Source organism: Colletotrichum navitas (genome assembly GCF_030913465.1).
Source record: "Colletotrichum navitas strain CBS 125086 chromosome Unknown LY79scaffold_83, whole genome shotgun sequence".
NCBI lineage: Eukaryota > Fungi > Ascomycota > Sordariomycetes > Glomerellales > Glomerellaceae > Colletotrichum > Colletotrichum navitas.
Genome location: NW_026850629.1, coordinates 73,428 through 87,577, shown reverse-complemented (window position 1 = coordinate 87,577; position 14,150 = coordinate 73,428). Strand labels below are relative to the sequence as shown.

Below are 14,150 nucleotides of genomic sequence, written 5' to 3'. Positions count from 1 at the left end.
CAAGCCTAGACCAAGACATAAAGAGCGCAAATCTAGAACACCAATGTTAGTAAATCGTAGGCTCCGGAGTTTAGTCGTAAGACAGTCAAAAACTCACCATACTCAACCCCATGACCATGGAGCACCAGAAGCACACGTTGTTCAGCGTCTTCTTACCGCGGACGAGCTTGGTGCGCTGCAGGACGACGATGGGCAGCTGCAGCATCTGGCAGATGAAGCCGTAGCCGCGGAGCTTCTTGGTGATGCAGGCCATGACGATCTCGTGGCCGACGGCGGAGATGAGGAATGTGATGACGGTGGCGGGGACGCGGCCGATGTAGGGGCGGCTGGCGCTGTAGACGTGGCGGCGCAGGAAGCTGTAGACGGGTATGTTCCACTCGCGCGAGAACTCCATCCAGTCGGTCGAGTTCCACCAGTCCGAGTAGAAGTGGCGGTCAGCGAAGTGGGTGATCTCGGCGAAGGCGCCAAGGGCGTACTCGAAGATGACGAGGAAGACGAGGAGGAAGGTAAGCATGAAGGGGAAGAGGAGCCAGGAGATGCTCTCAGCAAGAATAAGGAGGGACTCGGACATGGGGGGTGGGGGGGTAGCGTTGAGGCGGAGGGAGGCGTCGGTGAGGATGGGCAGGATGAACTCCTCAGAGATGACGGTGAGGAGGGAGATACAGCCGAAGACGGCGATGATCTTGGAGATGAGGTTCTGCCAGTCGATACGGGCGGTTCGGGGGTACTCGAGCTCGTAGCAGAGCGTGGGGCAGAGGAGGTAGTCAAAGTAGTTGGACCACGTCAGGTTGCGAGGGTAGGCGATGTTGCCCATGGGGGAGGTGAGCTCTTGCGCGAGGTCCTCGCGGAGCTGCTCGATCTCGTCGGCGTTGGCGGAGTCATCGTCGGAGGTGCTGGCGGCCGAGGCGGCTCTGCCGCTGAAGTCGCGCGTCTTGGGGCTGCTGACGGTGCCCATGGGGTTGTCGGGGGTGGGGTAGAGGTAGACGGGGTCCTTGGAGGCGGTCGAGGGGTTGTCGAGGGCGCGCAGGCGCTTCTCTGTCTCGCTGAGGTGGCCGTTGTAAAAGGCCCAGCTGTGGGTCTTCATGAGGAGTACCATGGTGTGCAGGAGCAGGTAGACCTGGGCGGTCCAGGTCCAGTCGAGCACGAAGGGGACGGCGATCCAGAAGGCGAGCCAGAGGACCTGATAGACGCTCTGGACGGCCATGCCGCCGTTCTTCCAGGTGAAGGCGCCGTTGTCGGGGGCTCTGCGCCACAGTCGGTGGAGGGGCAAAGAGACAAGGGTGGTGGCGACCATGAGGAAGTCGGCAATGGCCAGATGCCAGATCTTGACGGTGAAGAGGGTCCAGATCTGGACGCGCATGGGGTAGCCCGTATCCTTGATGTTGCGCAGCATGGTAGTTATGGCCATGATGGCGAGGCCGATCCAGAAGAGGTTGAAGAAGCCGTGGAAGTCGCGGTAGTCGGAGTTGGGGTCGAAGTGGGAGACGCGGCTGGCGAACTCGATCGTGGGAAAGATGCGGCGGCGCTGCTCAGCACGGGCTTGCTTGCGCGCCGAGGACAAGCTCTTGACGGAGGGGAGGGCATCGTGGGGGACAGGCGTCGAGCGGCCGCTGAGGTGACGTTGGAGTTAGCGATGTTGCTGCTGCTACTGGTACTGATGGATGGAGGGGGGGGGGGGGGGGTGGTTGCGTACCTGGTGTTGCCGCTCGTCTGGCCAGGCTCTGATAGAGGCGTCAAGCCGTTCATCTCGCCGACCGAGGTGTTGCTTTGGGTCCTCGTCAGCTGCGAGTGCTGCGGTTTCCTCGGCCTCGGCCGCAAGACGTGGTCGTGAGTCCCGCCATTGGGGGCAGAGCCGGTTGACGCCATGTTTACGAGTGTGTGATGGATACGGAATCCTCGGAGAGGGCGGAGGAAGGGGCTCTCGATAGGTTGCGGCTGTGGCCAAAGTATGGTATTCTTTCTCCTCTCGAAGTCGTGAGATTTCGAGCAAGCTGTCGCTTCGGGAGCTTACGTGGTGCGCACGCACACACGCACTCGGTGGATGGGTGGTAAGCTTCCGCAGGAGACACTCGCGCGGGGAGCTCGGAGGTGCAGACGCAAGCGGCGACGGATTTTTTTGTTGCAAGAGTAATAAGAGAAGGATTCGCAACCGGATCAAAAGGCAGCGAGACAGATGGTTTGGCGCGCGGAGTTTTGAGACACTCTCAGTTCTGAGGGAAAGGAGGTGGGATTCAGGGTCGCAATCCAGGGGTCGTCGCCATTTGCGAGTGTGAAGTGGACATTTGGAGGGGGATGAATCTCGGTCGCGTTTTGGAGCGAGGAGCAAGGAGCTCAAGATGGTCCCGTACTATCCGTACTTTAGGATGTATCCCTCCCCAATGGGTTGGCAACGTACAGCCGTTAAACACTGGGCCTCGGCCATTAACGACACACACGGATCGAGTCTACCCGTACTGCATGTCATGACAACTAATTATGCTTTTCTCGCACTGCCGATGCACTGGCAGCTGCACGGCACAGGTCATCCCAACGGGCTCAACCAGTCAAGACTTGCCTTGGGCCCGGGAGTGAAGCATCTGGATTTCCCAATGTTTGACCAAGATACGAAAGTACGTACCCAAGTACCTAAGGTACGTGCACCCGGTACCAGAAAAACTCAATTTACGTCACCTCCACGTGACGCGCGGATACCCACCCCACCCAGTTGCTCCAAGTGGGGGAGGCAAAGCTCAGCCACAGCCAATGAAAGCCTCTTTAACCTTTTTTTCTTTTTATCTTTTTTTTTCAGAAATGCCCGGACGGGAAGAGCTCACCGGCGATCCTCTCGAAATCCCTCCGACAGTCCGGTCCCCCGTTCGGCCCCACGGGTTACCGGCGGTACACTTATTCGTACACTAAGCACACTACATTACGAATACACTACCGAGCACTATTAGTTACAATTGTCAACGTCACCTCCTCTGTCCTGCTAGCCGCAACGGATTTTGACCTCCGAGACAAATGCCCAGAGCTTCACGCGCAGGGCTCCCCCGCTCACCCCGGCTGGTCGACCTCCCGCCACCCTGTGGAACGAGGAAACATCAAACATGATCATCCCACGGGCAGCGCCTTATAGGGCTTGGGGGCCTGCACAGCTACGTAAGTAAGTGCATTAGTGTAACCGTACAAGGGCGAGATTCCCAAGGGAGCCATTTCCCATCTCTTCTGTCGGTGCCTATTTGGTGCGACACGACTCCCTCCCCTCGAACAGAGATCGCCCGATCTACCTACGCAGGCAGGGCAGCGTCAACCCAAACACGCCCGTCAGCACGCCCGCCCGAGGCAACTCGTCACACCTCGTCTGGGGCAATCAAGTCATCCCATCGTCAGGGTGGTCCCGCCCCTCGTTCTCGTCGTTTGCTGACTTCTGTTCTTTCAGATACTTTTTTTTTTGCGTCTGCCATTTTCGAGGCAAGGCTTTCTTCTTCTGGGCATCGGGATAGGCTTTAGGCTCGTCCCGCTGCTCCCGCCAAGGACCTCTCTATAATCAGTCCCGACCATCTTTTAGTCTCGGCGGCGGCTGAGTTGGGGGCTCAGCCCCATCCGGACCCTACGACGAACAGTCAGGCTGACATGTCTTCCGTTCCTTGGGACGGACGAGCAGCCAGAGAGGCGACGAAAGCACTGGCAACGGGCAGATGAATAAGAGGAAGAAAGAAAGGGAAAGGAAAAAAAAAAGGACGAGGAAAAGGGGCCTCAGCGCTAAAAGTTCACCATCATGCCACTCCTGATTCCTTTCGACACGGACCTGCGCCTCACCCCGCGTTGCTAGGCATGCTTGGGATGAATTGCTAAAAGATGTCGATTGCGAGCGCGCCGTATTCCAGCACCGTCACAAGATGCAAAAGAGTTGTTATGCGGTGTAGCCCGTCGAGTGTGGCCTCGGCAACCCGGCAATCGGGAGAGAGAAAGAAAAAAACAGGTCACCATTAATACCCATCTGTTACTGGCTGGGATCTGGAGGTAAGAAAGAAAGACAAAAAGTTACTCCCCACCCTAATCTTTCAAACAAAGAGAAAACGAACTATTCGTCAGATTGGCTCGGCGCTCCTCGGTATTCGTTTCAACAAAAAAAGAAAAAGGGCAAAAATACCTATGGGAATCAACCTGCTGTGACATGTCTTAAAGGGCTGGGCGGCGAATCCTCGCAGCGACCGTTTGCGACATCCCTATCTCTAGATGGCTCGCCTGATTGGCCGCTCAGAGACAACGTTGGCCGCAGCCCCGTTACAGTCCGGACACGAACTCTCATAGGGACGAAAAAGACAAGATGGTTTATCGTTATCTTTGATCTGCAATCGTGACTTCGGGCCTGCGAACGATTAATTAAGACATCTTCCCTTCCCACCTGTGCCCGATCGCATGAGCAGCGTGTATGCTGCTTTCCCTCTCCTCTTGCTACCAGTAACGGCGCTGGCAAAGCGTCAATTTGTTCTAATAATATCAAAAAGCCCACAAGAGGGGAACAAAGTCCTGACCAGAGAGGTCGGCCAAGGGAGACGGGCTGCCCGCCATGCTCCAGCAAAATCTTGGCTCCCACACGGTAGGCTCCGCCGCCACAGCGCCACAACCGCCGCCGCCCGTTGGCGCAGAGGAGGTTACCATCCCGGGCACGCGGCGCCTCTACGACGAGCACGGCAGCAACCTGCCCGGCGACGGCTCGCTGCTCAGGCATGGCGATGTCGTGCTCGTACCGCAGCCCACTTCGTCGCCCGACGACCCGCTGCGCTGGTCGCTGCTGCGCAAGGTCTGGCACTCGTTCCTGGTTCTGTACATCGTCGGCCTCACGGCCGCCACCTCCAACAACGCCAGCTCGGGCTCCGACGGCGTCCACCAGGAGTACGGCATCAGCTACGACGTCTTCAACACTGGCGCCGGCGTGCTCTTCATCGCCATCGGCTACTGGACCCTGCTGAGCTCGCCGCTTGTCCATTTGTACGGGCGGCGGCTAGGCTATCTCATCTCCATGATCGTCAACATCGCCGGCCTCGTTTGGTACGCCCGCATCACCAACGTCGCGGGCGTCGTGTGGTCCCAGCTCTTTGTCGGCGCTGCCGAGTCGGTCGGTGAGGCGACGGTGCAGCTGTCTCTGCTCGACATCTGGTTTGAGCACCAGACCGGCAGTGTGTTTGGTCTTTACACCTTTGCAACCGCCATTGGAACATATCTCGGGTGAGTTTCAGTGCTGTTTGCGTGCCGAATTCGGGAAGCTGATGGCGTACAGACCTCTTGTCGGTGCACATGTAGCCTCCAGCCTTGGCTGGCGGTGGATCGGCTACCTGGGTGTCATCATCTGCGGTGTAAGTCTAGTCCTCATCTTCTTCGGTCTCGAGGAGACCGAGTTTAACCGGGACCGCTACCTCGCCAACGCCGGGGAGTGCTACGCCGCAGAAGACTCGGTCCCGGTCCCGGAAAAGACGTCCACGAACGCCCTGGACGGAAAGTCCGTCGACATGGGACGCACCCCTGCCGCCGCTGCCATCACCCCCCGATTGGGTGGCCTCGGCGACGAACGCATGGCCTTTCCCCGCCGCAAGACGTACTGGGAGCGCATCCGCGTCATCACCCCGGCACACAACCTGCGCGGCACGGGCTTCAAGCAGTACATCGTCCGGCTTTGGCACACGCTCCGCGTCTTCACGTTCCCGGCGGTGTGGTACGCAGGGTTGCAGTGGGGCCTGCAGAATATCTGCCTGACGTTCTATCTGACGGTGCAGGAGGACTCCTGGGAGGGCCCGCCGTGGAACTACACGGGCGCCCAGGTGGGCAACATGAACCTGCCGACGCTGATCGGAAGCCTGGTGGGGTGCGTGTACGGCGGGTACGGCAGCGACCGGTTCATGCTGTGGATGACGAAGCGCAACGGGGGCGTCATGGAGGCCGAGTTCCGGCTGTACCTGATGGCGCTGTGCGCCGTGGTGTTCCCGGCGGGCATGTGGATCTTCGGCATTGGCAGCGCCCGCGGTTGGGACTGGCCCTTGCCGTACGTCGGGCTGGGCTTCATCGGGTTCGGGTACGGCTGCGCCGGAGACCTGAGCATGTCGTACCTCGCCGACTCTTTCCCGTAAGTTCTTCTCCCTTTGTCCCTTTGTGAATGACAAACAAGCGCTAGGGAATAAGTGTCGGCTGACAGTTACCCATAGTGAAATGGTACTCGAGGGCATGGTGGGCACCGCCGTCATCAACAACACCCTCGCGATGCTCTTCACGTTCGTGGCGAGCTACTGGATCGATACGGGCATGGAGAACTGCTTCATCGCCCTCGGGGCTCTCAGCTTCCTCATCATGGGCCTGAGCCTGCCTATGGTCGTTTTTGGTAAGCGAACGCGGCGCTGGGCCAAGGATAGGTACATGGTATTTGTCGACATCCGCGACGGTTTCTCCAAGTGAGGGCATAAAAGGTTCAAACTCGGATTGGTTTCAGTGGCATGAGCAGCGACCTGAAGTGCATGTAGGGCAGCAGACGTAGCGGCTGTGTGTATCTGGCGGCGACAATGACACGCGTATCTCCGCGACGCATACTTGTAAGATTTAATGAATATTATTCGATAGTGACGGCGTTCCAACCTCGGAGTCCTGTCGACTCTCGACATTCATTGTTGCTGTAAGAACTCATTTGTGCCAAACTGTGCGAGTGACAAGAAGTAAGTGGGTTAGGCTCCCGGGCATGGACGGCAGCAAGAGAAATGTGGGAAGGAAGAAAGTGGAGAGAGCAAGTATGTGTTCCTTCCTATCCCCGCGCATCGGGGATGTCGAACCTTCCTTCCCTCAGTGGTGTACCCGGTCTGTATCGCGCCTTCCAAGAAGAATTGGGGGCTCTCTTATCTCTCCAATGCTCGGTCCGTCATGGGCCGTGGATGAAGGCCCAAAGCCATCTTTCCCACCATCATGACATGCCTTTCTCCATACATCGTCCGTCGAGGTGTAAACGAGGACCCTGCTCTGGGCAGATTCGATCAGTCTTACTTCAGTGGTACATCACTGGCAATATTCGGACATTGTCTTCGATACGCCCTCTCGCCGATAACCTCCCCATCCTCGGAGCAAGATCCCAATCTGGAGATGACTCGACCCCCGTGGATCTTCGGGATGGACGGTGTAGCGAGGCAGACTTGCATGAAAGAATATCAGATTCTTTAACCGAAGGGGGATATCGAACCGACAAATTTTACCAGAGTACCTACCTTTGCACTGACGAAGGCCACAGCTAAGAAACAAGTCGATACAGGCCTGCTCCGTCTAACGCCATTAACGATTTCATCACGAAACAATTGATCAAGATCACTTCTCCCCATTTCGACTCGATAATCAAACAAGGCCGCCGCCGCTCTTGCCCAGTTGAAGTCACCCGACTCCCAACACAATGCCGGTGGCCTTTCTCTGAACCAAGAATCGTGCGTTAGGTATCTCGATCGACAAGTCACAACCAACTAGTAATATCAAGCCAAAAGAAGTCAGAGATATGCCAGACCCCGGGCCGAGCGCTCAATTCATGGTAGAGGGCTAGGATCCGCAGTGCCAACCACCCCGCGCATACCCGTCAGCTACAGATAGGGTGTATCTGCAGCATCCGATCATAAACCTCTTCCACATGCCCAGTCTCGGTGAAGCTGGGGTGTCCGCCTCGTACCGTCGGCTAGCAGGTTTTTGGCACTGACGGACACTTGACCAAAGTACCCTGCTCTACCTTCCCAAAGGAAACATGGTGAAACTCTGTCATTCCTTATCGGTAGGGCTACCTGGGTCCAAGCATTTGGGAGATGCTTCGCTGTTGGAAACCTTCTGACTTATCATGGCACAGCATAGATATCATCCTCAGCCCGGAAGCAAGTGCTGTCATCATTTGATATCCCTCGAAAGGATGACTGGTTGCCCGTTTTCGACTGATGGTTGTCACACTCTGGCTGCCACACTTGCAGTCTGGCATATGCATTGGAATCGGCCAAAGGCGTGCCATCGACAATCAGAAGCGTACTTGGACGCGGTTGCAGATGGTTGCATCCCGGTCTGAAGGAGTTGCCTACGCTGGTTCGGATGAAACCCATTTGTATCCGAGAGACGTGGTTTGCTATTGTTCAGATGGGAACCACTCGGCTTGCATGCCCTGGAAGACGGGCCCAAACATGGGCGATTCCCAGGCTCATCATTGCTGGAGCACGGCTCTAGGCAGGACTTCATGCCCCCCCGAACTCGCGCTGAACTGCATTCCCTAAACCCGAAACCCTTACGGTCCGACGTCATGCGTGAGAGAGAATGCTTATTCTGAATAGGTCGGCCTGCGGTGCCCAGCAGATGTCAAACCCTCCACCCACTGCAGCTACTTTGCACCGCTGACTAGTCCTGTATGCGCGTTGCTATCCGTACATAGGTACATAATTCAACGTCGACCAAACTTCACCTTTGGTTGGCAGAGAATCCGCAGCTGGTCCTTGTGCTTGGGCTATCTCTCGCAGGGATCTTCTTGGCTGAGCGGATATTGGGGTCGAAAAACCGGAGGAAAGAAAGAGATTGGCCGGCACCCATTTCCAAATCCTTCGGGAGGGGCATTTTGCGCGAGCTACGTATTTTCTGGTTGGGCTGAGCCTTGGCCGTTCGATCTCCTACTGACATGCTTTCGATATCTGCTTGTTGTCTACAGGCTAATCAGGTCGTTGCGACTAGCCTACAATGGCCGACTGTGTTCGAATGCCTTGATTACAAACTGTACGGATACCGGAGCTGGAAAAGAGCGTGTCCACCCAACCCACTGTTTGGAACAATGGAAGTCGGCATTTGGCCACACCTCGGCCTTGACAGACAGAACAAACACTACACGGATGTGGCCTGTGGTGCAACCGGCCGAAACCATGTTGACCGCCGCGCCGGCAGTGCCCCTCGGACCGCCGCCCAATCCTATTGCCTGTCGTCCGAATGACCAGCGTTCGGCCCAGGATCGTGGCGTCCCTAATAGACAGCGATCGCTTTTGTCTTACGGTCAGCCCGCGCGAACGCACCCTCAAACCGGTTCTTGCCCACGCCCGCCGCCATCGCCTATCGAAAGTGGCTGAATGGACGAATCCGCGATCGCAACTCTCTGGCAACTGAGGGTGCCTAAAGGGGTTAGACTCTAGCGGCGTAGCTCGGATTGGTATCTTGACATGGTCATTGGCCGCGCCCCGAGGCGGCTTATCGGACGGCACCAAGTTGGCTTGGTGGAAGGGGCCGTTAGAACATGCACCAAGCTTCTAAAGCGTGTTAGCCTCCCGTCCGTGGGCGGCACCTCCAGCTTTTGCCTGCTAGATGGCTAGTTTGGTTGCTTGGCTAAGCGAGGGTCAACAGCGAGCAGGGCATCTCTCTCATCATCTGCTATCCTGCGGTGGACGGAGAACATCTCTGAACCTCAGCAACAAAACATTGTGGACTGGCAGACGGGTGGTGTCCGCGAGCTCGGTTGGAACCCCACGCCTTGACTGACAGCGTGGGCACAACTAACTCTCACCGCGGCCGTGCCGAAAGGGGGAGTGCCTACCTAGTTGATAGCACACTACTAACCAGGCATGGTGATTGGTGGTCTGAGTCAGGAATTGGTCGTTGGCGTCTTTTGGGCGGACGAGGACGCTCTTTCACCTTCTTAATCCAGAACAGTGGTGGCACCATGATGCCTGTTCCCCCACCTGGCCACCCTGGAAATTGGAATTACTCGCCCACTCATCAGTCGCTTTCCCACAGGCCGGTAGGCTCTTTGGCACCAATGTCGACATTCGGGGCACATTGGACGAATTCCCGGGGCCCTCCCTGATCCTGGGGCTGGAGTCGAAAGACACGCACCCGGCCTGTGCTCCCGTTGTGTATTGCTGCTGCGCGCGCAGCAATAGGGCGAGGCGTTAGGGAGCACACCCACCCGGTACCAGCCAGCATTCGTACCCACAAAGTCTACCAAAGGGACGAACCGCCTTGCACCCAGCTTCGATACGGAGCGAAGCTTAGACCCCCATACACGACATTGAGTGTTCCCCCCAAATCTCGTCATGTTTCTCTCGGGCGAATTGCCTGTCAGCGCCCGCTCCGAGCAGTAGGAGCCGTTGTGAATGGTCCCCCCGTTCGTTTAACAAACGCCCGGACAGCCTGACAGACAGTCTGAACAGCCATTGGTCGTGTAACGCTGCTTTTTTACCCCCCTTCCCAATCCCCATTCCCACCGCGCAGCTCCACGGGCTCAGCTATGGCTCTCTCGCTGGCACCCGCGAGGACGGCGCCCTCTTATCGCTGAGATGAAGAGAGAGCCTCGAGGGGACGGGGAAACGGCCTTGTTCTACCCTTGTGCCACCAGGCTCGCTTTCCCTTTTGGGGAATTTACGCGAAGGAACTTTTGCCTGCAGCTTCCACCACCCGGGGAACTTGGCGACCGCCGCAACCAATACCCGTTCAACAACGGAAAGTAGGCTTCGCGTTGAAAGAGCGGGAGTCCTACTACCGCTCACTCACTAGCCGGGCAGGCCAGAAGCAATGAAGGAACGAGGGAGCGGGTCTGGAAGAACGGCTCCCCATTCCCCATCCCCCCCCCCCCCCCCCATGTGCCTCTCCCTCTCACCCACACACACACACACACACACACACACACACGCACGCTATCTCTCCCTCCCTCTCTCTGCCGCGGCCTATACGAGAGACACTACTGCTGCCCGTTCGGCCCAGCTATTGCTTCCCGTCCTATCCCAGTTCGACCTTGTTTGTTCCTGGCCTGACCTGACCTGAACTGAACTGACCCGTGCCAACAACTCTCGGGTTCTCTATTCAGTCTTTAATCTTTTCGAACCCATCCGCTGCCCATACTGGACGGAACCATGACGCTTTCTCTTTCGCTCTATTCTTAACCAGGCAGCCGGAGAAATTACACTTTCTCTCTTATGTGGCGACGATCATGGGCACTTTTGCTCGGTCTCCTCCCACGCTCTCGTCTTTCATTTGAAGGCCCAGTGGCGCCCACCCATCTCCATCCAAAGGGCAATTGATGCTTGCCACCAGGGCAACGTGCTGGGCTTCTTGGATGAATCGTACTCGACGACGACACGAGGCACCTGTCCTACCGAGGAGCTTTGACTCGTCCGAGTATTGACATCTACTCAGCGGGCCGTACTTCTGCTCCATCGGGGGACGCCGGGCGCGGCCGAGATGTTCCATCATCCTGGGGACAAGTCCCGCGGTGTTCCCTCTGGGTCAGAATACGATGCCAACAACCATCATCGTGGCCTTACTCTCAACACCTCCGGTCAACCATATGCTAGGTTTGGTACATCCCAGAACTTTGGCAACCCTTCAACATGTCCGCTGCAGCAGGAGCCCGTCCGGAGGGACTTCGATTCGTCGTCCATGGACTGGACCTCGCCTGGCGCGCAACATTCACGCTTCAACCCGGGCTCTTCGATGGGCCACGCATCGCAGCAGCAGCAGCAGCAACAACAACAACAGAACGAGGGAATGGAACTCGACGAGCTCGATCCGCCCCCCGCCGGAGTGTCCAACTTGATTGCGCGATTTGAAGGGATTCGCGCAGCGCCGCCAAGCAGTAACAGAGTCACGAGCACAGCCAGTTCAGTGGCAACCCCGTCCATTGCAAGCCCGCCGTCGGCACATTTTGGCGGCGGCGGCGGCAGTAGCAGCAGCAGCAGCAGCAGCATGCACGGCAGTACAGGAAACATGAAATCTTATGGTATGAGTAGAATTGCCAGTTCCGCCGCTTACAGCCCCGCCACGCCGAATTTCTTTCGTGCCCAGGAATCATATCGTCCTCCAGTGCCCCGAAGTACAAAGCCAGTCTTGAACCGCGCGCCCTCTAGCATCCCATTATATACACCAGACACAAAGTTCGGTGATGGAAACACCCGTGCTGCCCCTTCCAACCCGAATCCACCACCACCACCACCGCCGCCGCCCCAGGTTCATCGGGCTCAACAACAGCCTGCAGACTTTAGCCAACTGGACCCCTTTAACAACTCAACGGCCAAGACGTTTAGTTCTCAGTCGAATACCTACAACTTGCCGATGAATGATTTCAATGCCTCGAACAAGAACTTTGCATCCCAGTCAACTGCTTTTAATCTCCAGACGAATACATTCAGCACATCAGTCAAGCCTTTTGACTCTCAACTCAACAACGCCTTTGGCCAGTCGACCAATACATTCAGCTCGACAAGCGCTTTCAGCTCGTCCGCACACACCTTCAGTCCCCCTCCAAACGCAAATGCCTTCAGCCCACCCCCGAATACGGATGCTTTCAGCCCGGTATCTGCACCGTTCAGCCCGGTAACCTCGACCTTTAGCCCAGCACCGACGCCGGCACCGACCCTTATCCCTGGCACTCCGAGTGGGATGCAAACACCCTTTGGTCCTCCGCCTCCCACGTCATTCCCTGTATGCTATTCTTTTTTTTTCTTTTTTTCTTTTTCACCTTTGGAAACGCCCTAGTCTAACTGGGTTGCAGGGCCGAGCTCGAGCACCTAGCACTGCTCCTACACCAAAGCCTGCTATGGGTAGTCGGCCGTCACGGGAGCAGGTGCCTGCCGAAGCATGGGAATCGTTCAAACTGACGATAAGGCATTTGTATCTGGAAGAGCGACGGCCTCTGAAAGAAGTCATGCAAATCATGGCCGATCAGTACGGGTTTCAAGCCACGTAAGTCTGCCCGGTTCTCCATACAGACATATCATCTTACCGTCGCAGGCCGAAGATGTACAAGACGAGATTCTCGCAGTGGGGCTTTGTCAAGAATAATACCGAGGACGAAGTGAAGAGGCTCTTGTCGATGAAATTTCAGCGTGATGCCGAAGGCAAGGTGTCCGAGTTTGTGCGGAATGGCAAGGTGGTTAACCTGGGCACGTATCTCAAGAGGAAAGGAGTTACGGAGTACGATCTCGTCGACTTTGAAACGCCAGCTCAGCTTCCGTCCTATGTGCGATGTCGTACCCCGACACCGCCGCCCGCTCCGGGCTATCTGCGATCACCAGACCTGATCCGAGCGCAGGAGACGATAGTTGGGAACATGAGGAAGGCGTTTCTGCATTGCCGCCAATTCGAAGTGGAGACGGACAGGCAGGTTGGATGGACGTCGATTATGCTCTGGGGCGCCGGATCGAGCGACATGTTTGCCGACGCCAACAAGAAATTCGAGATGGGCGAGCACGACGCCGGAGGACATCTCCTGATGAGGGCATTCAAGCGGCTGGAGATGGACCTGAAGCAATTGTCGCCCCAGGGTATCAAGGAGCTGCTTCTGGGCATGGTGCATCGCGACGCGGGCATGATGACTGCCCTGTGCAAGTACCTCGCGGCCTACTCGTCGACGAACTTTGAACGCTCGCATCCCCTACGACAAACCTTTTCCACGTTGTACGAAGTGCAACAGAAGCATGGGCCGATTACGCTCTCGGAGCTGGTCTGGTGTTGTATTCCCATTATCGCCGAAGAGCTCGAGGCCATTTACGGCCGGCGTCACCCGTATGTCGCCCGGACATGGATTGACCTGGCCCTCTTCTACAACCACGCCAATCCCGAACGACTCGAGAAGCTACTCTCGGAGCTTCAGCCGCTGCGGCGGCAGATCGCAGGGCGACATGGGCAGGGCAGCGCAGATGACCTATCCCTGCGATACGCCGCGGTGCAGCTGATGCAGGCAATCTGGCCCAACAGCGACAACACGAGAGCTTCTGCCCTCGACCTATGGGCGGCAATGAAGGGCGCAGGGCTTGTCTTTCCCGTGCGAGGTGCTGAACATAGCACGTTTTGCTATCACAGCCCACTCAAGGTGGATCCGTGGGACAGGCGATGCAGAGACCGGTACGACGTTGGTATTCATTTCTTCCAGCAACATTGCGGCATCAAGGTACTTCCCTATTTCGAAGAGGACATGCACTACACGGAACACGCTCCCGACTCGAACTCGGCATTGGCGGCAGCTCTGGGACACACAGCGCCGTCCAAGTTCTCGCTCATCTAGAGGCAAGCGCTACTCGATGATGTTTCACAAAACGCGCGAATACCGGCGGTGGCACTACGTCGACGAACGGCTGGGTCCGGGAAGAAGCATGGCATCTTCACAACACTACGGGCCACTTTGTTCCTGGCATTACACCATT

At 57.0% G+C, this 14,150-nt stretch overlaps 4 protein-coding genes across 4 annotated transcripts; 3 read left to right on the top strand and 1 right to left on the bottom strand.

Annotated features, from left to right (window-relative positions):
* Positions 1-5: 5 nt before the first annotated feature.
* Positions 6-1,866, bottom strand: LY79DRAFT_524859 (MBOAT family protein; the record flags this gene model as incomplete). Its single annotated transcript, XM_060555670.1, has 3 exons — positions 6-32; positions 98-1,610; positions 1,694-1,866. 3 exons carry the CDS (start codon positions 1,864-1,866, stop codon positions 6-8), a joined length of 1,713 nt encoding a protein of 570 aa, XP_060409497.1.
* A 2,686-nt stretch (positions 1,867-4,552) lies between these two features.
* On the top strand, positions 4,553-6,429 carry LY79DRAFT_593633 (major facilitator superfamily transporter; the record flags this gene model as incomplete). The annotated part of the gene is made up of 3 exons (XM_060561583.1): positions 4,553-5,211; positions 5,264-6,103; positions 6,183-6,429. 3 exons carry the CDS (start codon positions 4,553-4,555, stop codon positions 6,427-6,429), a joined length of 1,746 nt encoding a protein of 581 aa, XP_060409496.1.
* A 148-nt stretch (positions 6,430-6,577) lies between these two features.
* Positions 6,578-7,432, top strand: LY79DRAFT_395471 (uncharacterized protein). The gene has a single exon (XM_060552967.1). The coding sequence runs from the start codon at positions 6,726-6,728 to the stop codon at positions 7,248-7,250; it is 525 nt and encodes a 174-aa protein (XP_060409495.1). The 5' UTR covers positions 6,578-6,725; the 3' UTR covers positions 7,251-7,432.
* A 3,758-nt stretch (positions 7,433-11,190) lies between these two features.
* Positions 11,191-14,011, top strand: LY79DRAFT_583325 (uncharacterized protein; the record flags this gene model as incomplete). Its single annotated transcript, XM_060560317.1, has 3 exons — positions 11,191-12,321; positions 12,500-12,690; positions 12,739-14,011. 3 exons carry the CDS (start codon positions 11,191-11,193, stop codon positions 14,009-14,011), a joined length of 2,595 nt encoding a protein of 864 aa, XP_060409494.1.
* Between the last annotated feature and the right edge of the window lie 139 nt (positions 14,012-14,150).